We start from the raw sequence: 11,480 nt of genomic DNA, 5'->3' as shown, positions 1-11,480 counted from the left end.
TTTTAGAACAGATGGGACGGATATCCTTAGTTATTTGCTGTAAGGTGGCTACGCAGTTTTACAGCAAGTGAAGTACAGAACATTAGGAGAAGCAAATATTCACTAGCAATTAAAAGGAGTTCTCAAAATTTCTACCCACCTTATAACCTTTATGTTCCTAGGCATTTATGTAATGGAGAATCTTGTTTTTTTTTTTTTTTTTTTTTTTTTGGTCTTTCTACTTGTTGTTTAGTATTTGGAACCAGGTAAATTTGTGGTCTGGTAATGAATTTAAATCATGCCCAACAGATTACTAGCAGTAATAACAATTAGTTTAAAAGGGGGACATGAGTCTAGGAAGATGGGAAATGGTCACTATAGCCATTGTCCCAGATGGAGCTCAAGCCATCCACTCCTTTGTACACCACAAACAAGCAGGCAGGCCAGGAGTTCGATGTTTTTTCCCTGCAGGTCATCTTTAAGGACTACTAAGTCTGTCTGAACTCTCTTGGATTCCCACAGAGGTTAAGCCATCATACCGACATGAGGAATCAGCCAGAACTCCTGAGATAGCACGCTGTTAAGAGGACAGGAGGCCAGCAAAGACAGCCATGAGGAAGGTCACAGAAGTCCACATGGACCTGAGGACATCTACCGAAAACCGTACCCTTCCCAGAGTGGGCAGGGGTTGCTACTCCTGCCCGGTGGAGCAAGGAGGTGCTCCACGCACTGACACCCAGGCGATTCCCTTTTTACAGGTTTGTCACGCAGCATGGGGAGGATGGCAACCAGTCCTTGTTTCACTGGAACATCTACCTGAAATACAGCCATCGGCTGTAAGGAAAGACCCCTCTCTTCAGCTATGGAGCCTCGTGGGTGCCCTGACCTGTCTGGTCTTTGTGGCCACCAGCCGTTCAGCAGCCTCACACTGCCTACAGAATGCCCGGCTTCCCGCAGCCCAGCCTGGCTCAAACAGCTGGGAGCTGGCAATGGTCGAGTACTGCTTTGAGGTGTGGTCCATCACAAGAGGAAAGAAAAAACAGAAAACACACATTAAACCATTCCAAGCCCACTCAGAAGAGGGACGCACTACTCATCTCATTCATGTCAGTGAGTAACTGCACTCACCACAGAGTTCAAGCAACACAGGGGAGGGAGGATCAGGCCCCACAGCACTGCCAGAGAGACTGCCGAGAAAACTTTGTCCAAATCCCCACTGAAACACCGAGTTTGGCAGATTTTTTTCCCATTTTTGTCTTAGCACCAGCCTCCTTCCCTTGCCTTCCTCGTGTAAACTCACAGGCGGAGCCAGAGAGCCAGCAACATCCACAAACGGGCTTTAGACATCGCTCAGGCTTCTTGGACTCCTCCCCAGCCTCATTTCTCTTTGCTTTTAGCTCAGAGCCCCACAATCTGACACGAAGATTCGTTCTTGATTTTGAGCAGCACAACCACCGTCTGAGGCGTGCCGGAGAAAGCCCCTGCCAACCCGTTTGGAGAGCCTACGGTACAGGGGACGATGGCCGGCTTCGCAGCACCGTTTTTTTTTTTTTTCCCCCCCGAGCCTGAGTTGGATTTTCTAAGAGGATGGCACTTGAAAAGGATTCCTGGAGCTGGGCAGGCACAACTCCACTTGTGCCGGCCAACAATGGAGGAATCCCCCTCTCCAAGCACCTGTAAACTGACACTGCAAACCATCCATTCCAAATGCTCATCAACAGGCCATATATTTAAGCACAGAGCATCGCCTAATCTATTTTTTTTTCCTCCCCTTCTTCCTTTAATAGATCGGAGCACAAAAGCCTGAGAGAGGGTGACCTACCAAACAAAAGGGCCTTTGAGTTCCTAGGAAAAGTAGACTTGGAGGAGGATGGAAGGAATCCAAGTGGCCCTATTATTTCCACTTGCACTAATTAGACATTTTTCTGTCAGCTATTGAGCAGTGCTGAGAGGCCAAACTCACTGAATTCATTTCTAAAGTGTTTACAGAAGTTTGCATCTGTTTGTGTCTCTTCAGGAGGAAAATAAGCACTTCAATAGCATTGTGGAAAATCTAAACGAAGCATCCTATTCTGAAGGGCTTGGCAGTCTCGCAGCTGCATAATTTAACTCTCCGCTCAATGCCGAAACCTCTTGTGTCCCTCTCCAAACCCAAATGGACACAAAATGTAGAAAAGTCAAGCCAGGGAGAGAAACTCGGCTATTTTTTTTTTAAAGGCAGGGCTGCATGCTGTGTGGTACACAGAAACACGGTTCGATGTCAATCTTTGCAATCACATCCCCCCTGTTCCGAGCACTACACCGAGAAATTAATACCCGCTCCTTTCATTCCCTGCCAGCTCGTGGGGCTGGAAAATTCCTCAGCACCTACAGCTAACGCACCGGTGTGCTGGGCACGCTCCCAAACCATGCACCTCCTCAGGCCACTCCGGAATGAAAGAGGGGAACAGCTCCCTGGTCACCCAGCCCGACCCGGGGAGAACCCCACTGACTTCCAAGATGTCACAGCCTACCCCAACACAATCAGAAACTCGGTGCCGCTCGCCGCAGCCGGACACTTTGTTCTTTATAGCAGCCTGGCGCCCTGAACAGATTTACTCACTTTCTTTATCGCTTTAAAGCCGATGTAGGTGCATCTACATAGCAAGAGAGAGAGAGAGAGAGAGAAAACAAAAAGGGAGGTACGCGCCCACTTTGTTTTCACATCTGTGTCCATGATGTGAAATGCATATGTCTAATTGAGTTTATGACACAAAGGGAACCTCGCGGCTGGGAAGTGGAATCAGGTGGTGAGAGAATTAAATTTGCACCAGATTTCTATACATGGACCATTGGGGAAAATGCAAAACAGCCTTTAGTGAAGGGGTTTTTTTTCCTTAATGGCGATGAGTGGGAGGGTGTGCTGTTTGCATGGTTTCCTGCATTAGTGGGGTTAGCTCTTCCTCGCACCGGGGCCGAAGTTTGGGTCCCAGCTTTGGGTTCAAAGCCACGACGCCTCCTTTGCATTGACAATGGGGGCCACTCCCAAGAGAGAGGAGAAGCTCAGAACCGAGGCCATCTGGCACTAGGACTGGCAGGAAAGCGTCAAAGGGAAATTATTGGTGCATAGTAAATGAGGACGAGGAGGAGGGGAAGAAAATAGGGGAAAATCTTTATGTGGCAGCTGATGGAAGAGGAATTACAAGCCCAAATAAATGAAATATTGATTTAATCCACTCTCTCTGCCCTCTTTATAAAGCGAGGATCCCAGAGGCAACCTCCCCCCTCAAGCCTGCAGGCTCCGGAGGGTCCCCTTTGGAAAAAAGCCTCTGAAAGCAGCGAGGTTAGAAAACAGGGGCAGGAATAATTTCTTTTTCAGAGTGTCCCCGCAGTTTTGCAGACAGTTATATCCATTTGTCTCAGACTCTTTCAGTTTTTGCTTTGTTTGTAACTGCAGTTGAGGTTTAAAAATCTTAAAAAACCCCACAACACCAAGAGCAGTCAACAAGGGATTTCTAATTCCGTGCACAGGGCAGGAGTTTCAGTGGCACGTACTTCCAGGTGCTTTTCTCCCAAGAGCTGTTCCTAGTTAGCACTTCACTGAACCCTAACAAATTGCCCGGTTTTCTTTGCCCCTACGTTCTTCCCCTGTCAGATTAAACACAGAGTCACAACACCAATGGATTTGGCTGAAATCTTTCACCCTTTTACCCCACGCGCTGTTAGCAAAGCCTGTCTTTCCAAGAGACCAAAGCTGCTGTCACCACATGGGACTTCTCTATCAATCTCTGCCTTTCAGCTGGCAATCAGAGCCCACTCCACAAATAACAAGGAATTAAGCCTCCTACCACCTCTGTGACGGGCAGAAGAAAGCGTGTCCGTGAGGTGCAGATGGATAGGTTTGAACCGCGGGACAGTCAAGTCACACAGTAAATAGCTGCAGACTGAGGAATAAGAAGCTGCCGGACACTTCCCTCTCTGCTCAGAGCAGCGTCGGACCCCGTTTAATGGCTTGAGTTTCTGAAGCTGTTAATTAGCTCAAGTTATTCATCCTGAAGGCAAGGGAGAGTTGGGTGTTTATTCAATGGGAGCAGCATTAGGTCCATTATTAGCAGCTCAAAACACCAAAGAAAGGGTCAGTTTTTTGACAACCGACCACATCTTGCTTCACCGAGAAAGTACCAGGGCAAGAATAACCCCTGCTTTTCCCAACAGCCCCCCTTTTTGCAATTTAAATTGCCACTGATGACACCTTACTGCTACTGGGACATTCCACGTGCTACTCTTGGCTTCCACCCTCTAACCGAGGGCCATTGCCGTTTCCAGGAAGTGGAGCTCCAGCAGACCGGTGCCCGGGGAGTCCCGCTGGCAGGACCAGCTCCGTCCCTCGCAGGAAGGAGAGGACCTCCCACCAACACAAAGCAGAGAAGGCACCATCCCTGATCGAGCTGCTGTTGGCATGCAGCGCTCAGCGGTAACGAAGGGAGCGCACCTACCCGCAGGGGCAAGCGGGAGAACCATCTGCCCGATGAACTTGAGCGGTCTCAGGAGGGAGGAAAGCAGCAGGCGGCTCAGGCTGCTGAACAGCAGCATTTTTGGGTGAGGACAGAAGCAGAACCCTTTCAAGTGCCAAGGAAGCTCCTGGAGGGAGAGTTCCTGCGGGCCTCATCTATCTGACATGGCAGCGGGGATCTGGGGGAGCGCAGTCATCCGCAGGAGTGCCTGTTCTTAATTATTACCAAGGATAGGTGCAACAGTCATTTTGTGGTCCTGATCTGTCCTGCTGTGCTCAAGCTCTAGACCATTTATAAATTATTGTGGAGATTCCCTGTAGTACATGAAAATACTACATTGAAGGGGATATTTTAATTCTTAAACAGAGCTAAGTGCCAGTGACAGAACCCCCCCATGAGGGTGGCATCAAGACCACTATAATCAGCCAAAAATCCAAGAGTCTCTTTCCTAAATCTAAAACATCAATCCATTTGAGAAGTAGTTTAATCCGGAAGGAAAATGCAACATAGTCTTAAAGTCTTTTCCGGGGAGGAAATATTCCACGAAGCTGCATGTGAGAAGAGGAAATCATACCCACGAGCAAAGTGAACTGACAGCCCTACAGGTACCCAGGGTCAGAATTCCCATTTTTTTTAATTCGGTGCTCCACATCAATTCTGCTGTAGTTTTCCCACACAGGCAGCAGAAGGCTGAGGGCTTTGCAGCAGTGCACGCTGGCAGCATCAGGGCGGTCAGCCCGGACAACTGAAGCTCTCCTGCCTGCACCTGATCTCTGACACTTCTTATTTACAGAGCATCAGGGATCGCACAGCGAAGGGAGTCGGGGTGCCACGGATCCCCTCTCAGGCTGATTTCAGCTCACAGCCACAGCCCTCCCTTACGTCACTCTCCGTTTCACTGGGATCACCCAAGAAGAGCTCCTATGAGGCAGGTAGCAAAAGGTCAGCCCGAACAACCAAGATCTCAGGGCTACGATTTAGGGCTTTAATTCTCCTGTTACCACACCGACAGTTAGAAGGAGGAGAAAACTAAATCCTCAATCCCCTCTTTAGTTCTTTCTCAAAGGCTCCCAGCTCTTAAGTGCCGGGCACACACCTAATAGTAGTTAGGGCACGTCCCTCAGAACTGTTTCCCTAACAGCGATCCATCAGCACGTAATTAGCCAAGGCCCAGGCAAGGGCTACGGGGGCCTTATTTTCTGCTCTTTTCAATATTCCCATTAATTCCCATGAGATTCTGTGCCAGCAGGGCCGTGATCCATGCTCCCCCATCCACAGCAAGGAGCACGGGGTCAGCCCGCACAGCTCCCTACAGCGGGTGCAGAGGGACCTGCAGGAGCCCTACTCCTGGGGGCTTTTCCTTTTGTACTTGCACTCTACCTATCCCAGCAGATCCTGCTCCACAGCTGAATGCCTGAGCCTGGATGCAGGAGCTACTGGTATGTACGATCAAAATGAAGTAAAGCCCCACATCATGACAACGGGTTTGCAAACAGGCTCCGATCGTGGAAAAAAAAAAAATAAAAAATTAAAATATTAATGTGGCAGGAATCATCCCACAAAAGAACTACTTGTGTGGCGTAGAGTTGTGCGTCAATGAAACCCACCACAACAGGGTTTGTGGGATCAAAGCCTACGTGTACATGGGCATGTTGCCCTCTATTGGCTGGTCACCGAGCGTAAGGCTATTTCCATCCCTCGGGATGGCGTAGATCTGCTGGAAGGGTAAACCCTGGCAGCCTCCCTTTTGGATCTGCAGCCCCAGTCCAAACCCCACAGCACATATGGTGTTTAGAGAAAAAAAGTAATACCTCCTTACTTATACTTGTCTGCAAGGATGCTGTTAGAATTCTGATTTTGCTTCAATTTGTCAAAAACAAAAATCCCAGTGCTTCCCAGTTTTTGCTTTGGATAAAGGTGTTGGTTATCACCCTTCCAGATTCCCACCAAAGAGGTGCTCAGGCTGAGACAGGGGCTGCAGGATGGGCTTGGTTTGCTGGCCGATGGCAACCGACAGGGAGGCTCTCTTAAAACCTGCTAGAAAAACGCAGAAAACAGTATGTTGAGCTTGTTGAACTGGGGTGGCCTTTGTATTGGTTGGTGAATCCCTGGCAGGGGGGGAAAAAAAAACCAACCCCAAACAAAAAAAACCCACCTTCTATAAGACACAAAGATTTTGTAAAACCAGAAGTTCTGGTTTGCCTCAAGAATTACAGTCAATCTGTTACCTTAAAATCCCTAGGGAGGTTCAATAAGTTCATATAGTCGGGGGCGGGGGGGGAACCCAAAACTTTGCATACATTGCCAAAATCTGCCCTGAGCCCTGCTCCAGCAGCGGCATGGCTCTCATTGAACGGGAGGCTGCAGCGAGAGAGGGCAGAGGAAAGCCTGGCTTGCCACCACCCCCTGCCCCCCCAAAGCCGGTTTTGCCATGCCTTCCTACAGCTTCAGCCAGCGTGCATCCCACAGCAAAGCGAAGGAGAGCACTTTATAAGGCTGCAGGTGCAGGTGGCTTGGCCTTCTTGATGTGTCAAACTAGCACGCAGCCGCCAGCAAAGGGTACCCCACTTTTTAAAGTGCAACACTAAGGCAAACCCTTGAAGCCGAAGCCTAATCCGCTTACTCGCTGTGCTGGTCTCATGGAGCTTTTCAGCCTACTCGCAGAGTAAAACATCCTCATGGTGAGCCCTGGTAGCCAGCCCTGCCGCCTTGTAACACCACCAGTGTGTTATGGTAATGAAGTGCCTTTCATTCATGGATCTCAAAGCACTTTTTAAATGTAATGAATTACGGTTTATGAGCTTATTCTAAGCAAATTAAAATAAACAGAGATGAAAAATTTTAAAGGTTTTTCCGAACAATAAATCGACAAAGACTTATTTTTTTTTTCCTCCAGGGAATAAAATTATCCTTTTGTTCAAAAAAGAAAAAAGTTGCTCAGACTTTTATCTTTCCTCATCACTCTGTAATCACTTCTCTTCAGCCTCATTTCCCTCCCAGCTTTTTATTCAGAGAACTGAAGCACCCTTTGCTCTGCCTTGAAATTTTATTAAAAAAAAAAAAAGAAGGGGGGGGGGGGGGAATGGATGAAGGGGAAGAAAAAAAATCCCTTTTCCTGACTAATACTAATAATACAGGTCAAAATGTCAGTCTATCTACAATTAAATGGAAAACAAAAAAGGTTTTCCCTTTTTCCCATGGTACAATGGCACTGGAATATAAATTACCAATGAAGATGAAATAATACTTCAAAGCACATGGGGAAAGGCAGCACAACGTTTACAAAGTATTTTCAACCGCAGGATGAAACACTGAAGACAACGGTAACCCATGGACTTCAGGGGGTGTCGGTGAATAGTCTAAAACCAGCCTGCAGTAGGATTTCAGGTCCCTATAGTCTATGACCCCACGATATGCTTTGTTTAACAAGGGCAGCTGCAGTTATCAACAGATGTTTCAGCAATAAATAATTGGTATCATCTCAGAAAAGATCCATCTACCTGGGGAGAGGGCATAATGCTGCAAACGCTGCTCCACTATTACAGCCACATTAATCTCCCATCTAGCCAGGTCTCTCAGGGAGTTTACTGCAGGTGTTTATCCCGGGAGAGAGCAGACAAACGCTCCCAAGTTAGAGAGCTGCGCGGGGATTGTAAAGGAGGTCAACCTCTGCCATAAATTTCTGTCTGAGGCCACACACACCAAAGAGAAAAAGAAAATAAATACCCAAGAAGCAGCCGCTCTCCGTGCCACCCCCCCGCAAGGCGAATTCAGGATCCCTGCAACGTGGGATGCTGGCGAGGGGATGCCGGGGCTGATACCTCCCAGGCCTGCAGTTGGCTTTTCTGAGCTCATCATTGCTCAGTGCTATTCAGTCGTCGTCCTCAAACAAAACTTGCTGGCCCGTACGTGGGCAGGGCGCTCTCTGAGGCAGGCGAAATCTCCTGGCCACCTTGGAGTTAACAGCAGTTTTGCAGGTGGGATTTCAGCAGGGCCAGGCTTCCCTGCACCAAACCCCGGATTTTCAGGCCAGACTGCCCCTTCCCACAAGGAATGGGACTGTGTTGGCTTCACACATGCGCCACAGTAAGCAAAAAAACCCCACCCCAAACCCTCACAAACCTCATCTTTACTTTATGTATGTCCTGCCAAAGGAATACTCATTGGCCTAGATATTACGTTTATCACTGCAAAGGGAGTCCTCTTTTTGCTACAAGTCATGTCTGACATACCTCCAGGAAAACCAGAAAAGCAAAAGGCAGTCGACATTTCTTGCCACTTTCTAATCTTTAAGCTTAAACTCATCACCTCACAGGACAGGATCCCCAAGCACCATTTGGATCCTGCCACTCCTTACACAGCCAAGTAACCTTTACCCACAGGGAAGTCACATTAAATTCTTGCCTTTCCTGCCTAGGTTTTGGCCAGCTTTGGTCCTCAAAGGGATCCTGTCAAGTAATTTTCTTGAAAAAAGACAAGCAGGCGATGAATTGTGCAAGCCCTACTAAAGTGAGTAATCCTCATTGACTCCTAGCAGTGCTGAATTAAACAAAGCACAGCATTCTTTCCAAATTAATTTTTCTTTTTAAACTTTATGTAAACATTCAGCATTTTAGTTTTATTATAATGCCAGTTCTTCAGGGAAGAGGTAAACATTATCTCAGTGGAAAGAGAAACAGAACTGCCCTGTGAAACCAGAGGAATGGACAAAGCAAGTGCCCAAACTAGCACGGGCTGAGCATGGAAGTGACATAAATGCAGTCAAAGTCAAACTTTTTTCCTTGCGCAGCGGCAGCCAAAAGCTTGGACACACTCAAAACTCTATCACTTGAATCCATTTAATCTTCCCTGCACTGGGAGAGCACATAAAACCGCAGGTACCAGTAAGACCTCAGCCAACAGCCTTGCGCAGTGTTGCATGCCCATCCGCTGCGAGCTACGTAGCCGACAGACCAGGAGCTTAACCCCGAGGCAGAGCTCCCCCTGATCTCAGAACCTTGGCTTGGTTGCAGTGGCAGCAGAGGGCAGGACTCCCCTTCCCTTGGAAGATGCAGTGGCGACACAGAGATGAGCTGCCTCACAAGGAGGAGGAAACTGTGATTCACCCATGTTGCTTCATAGCAACTTGAATAAAAAAAAAAAAACCCACTATCAGAAACTACATGTAGTTTCTGGGTCCCTCTCTTGTCTGAGGACCGAAACAAGTAAAAGTGACATCTCTACTTTGGCCCTTCAGCCTTTGTGAGCAGCCCCATCCCAACAGAGACTCGCTCACCTCCACTTGCCAAGCAGTTCCTCGCTTGCTGCTGCCACGGTGCAAAAAAATGAGCCCCTGAATCCACAGGTGATACTACCCCCAGGGCTCTGCGTACCCTCAAGCACCTCAGCAGGACGTTTTACGCAACAGATGTGTTGAACTTCATACCAGCAAATCAGGGAGCCTCGCGCTGATCATATCTTGCAGGTTTGTTTTGTCTTCTGGGCCAAGGTCTTGTTTGTATTGCCACTTCTCCGGCACAAAGGGCCACTTCATTTCCTTTGCCTCTTCCAGAAGGCTCCTCAAGTCCTCGGGAAGCAAAGCTGAAAAGGTCAAAGAGCAGGTAAAGATATTGCAGCAGGTTCAGCTGGAACACTTACGACAGAGCAGCCACCCTGCAAAAAGCATACCTCCCCTCCCTCTCAGACTTTCTCCCAGTTGCTACCAGCTCTTAGCTCTTGCCACCAGCCTCCTCGGGAGGGAAGGCAAGCTCGCCTGTCATCCGTTACCCTTGGCTGCTCTGCCCTCCAGCTAAACGGGAGCCATCAGCCATTAAAAAGGCTTTTAGTAGGAAGTCACACCGGCTGGTGGCTGGTTGGGCGTGAAGAGCTGCTCCGAGAAAGCCAGGAGGAAACCTGTTCCCCTGTGCGAGGAGAGGACTCCTGGCAGACCAAACGGGGCCAACAGCACAGAAGACCTCTCCCCCTTGCTCAGGGCTCACTGGTGACAGTGGCAGAGCCAGCTTGAAAAGCCACATCCAAACTGGGAGATAAACCCGGACCATATAAAGCAATCAGACAAAGATCCAAAGGGATATAATGAATAACAAGCATACGCTCTTGAGGATAATTATTTGACTGATAAATGGGTGAAAAAGAAAAGTTGTTGGCCTGAGTTACTCAACCTGCTCTCAAAGCAGTAGCTGTAGACTACAGGACACACTTGCCCTCAGCGCAGGAGAACTCACTGCTATAGCTAGACAAAACGGTTCAGGCCCCTTGCCTGGGAATCGCTGTTAACGTGGCAGTGCCCACAGACGCGTGGCACATACCGGCTGAAGCCTTGCTATGAGATTCCCTGTCTGAAGCCGATGCATCTTCCCTGAAGCCAGCTTCGCCAAGTAATTCACCCGAGCTGAGGAGCTGGCCTGAGCTTCTGCATTTCTCTTTTGCGGTTTGCAACAAGAAGTTAAAAAGAAGTTAAGAGGAGAAGGCACCCTTAGTAGCTCCTATGTAGGCACGGCTGGCACAGAGCCACACGGAAACCCCAGTCCTCGTGCCTTTCACCTGAGGGTTTCCAAACGCTACCCAAAGCACAGCTTCCCTCCCAACTGGAAAGGCCAAGCACAAAGGAGTTAAAAGACAGAACTTTTTTTTTTTTTTTTTTTTTTGGATGAAGGCAAACTACTCCCAGCTCCCACACCTGGCCCCTGATCCTCCAGCGATGCGCTCGCAAGGCAAGAGCGCAATTTGGCCCATGCCCATGCCCTGCTCCCTCCCCGGGCTCGCCCTTCGCCTCCCATATAGCCATCAGCTTCAGTTGGATCTCCAACCCGACCCGACTAAGGATGCAACTCCTAGTAGGAGCAGAGAGCTAGAGATCCGGGCTTGGATTTGTTCCTTCCTTTCAGCTGCATCCCACAGTTCAATTTTCCTTGAAACAGGGGTGAAGCTGCAGCCTGAGTGTGCCGTGCTGTGCTAACCACTTGGCTGGGCGGACTCTGGCCAATAAAAGTGGATTAACAAGGATTA

General features: G+C 48.7%; 1 protein-coding gene across 1 annotated transcript in view; it reads right to left on the bottom strand.

Annotated features, from left to right (window-relative positions):
• The window catches only part of ALPK1 (alpha kinase 1), a 30,668-nt gene that overhangs the window by 15,679 nt on the left and 3,509 nt on the right, over positions 1 to 11,480 (bottom strand). Inside the window, exon 2 of the mRNA XM_009649399.1 lies at positions 9,898 to 10,052. Within this exon, the coding sequence (XP_009647694.1) occupies positions 9,898 to 10,052 (155 nt within the window). The remainder of the gene's footprint in view (positions 1 to 9,897; positions 10,053 to 11,480) is intronic.

The sequence above is a fragment of the Egretta garzetta genome, unplaced genomic scaffold (genome assembly GCF_000687185.1).
Source record: "Egretta garzetta isolate BGI_Z169 unplaced genomic scaffold, ASM68718v1 scaffold622, whole genome shotgun sequence".
NCBI lineage: Eukaryota > Metazoa > Chordata > Aves > Pelecaniformes > Ardeidae > Egretta > Egretta garzetta.
Note: the sequence above shows the minus strand (reverse complement) of the source record. Positions and strands in the feature narration are given on the sequence as shown.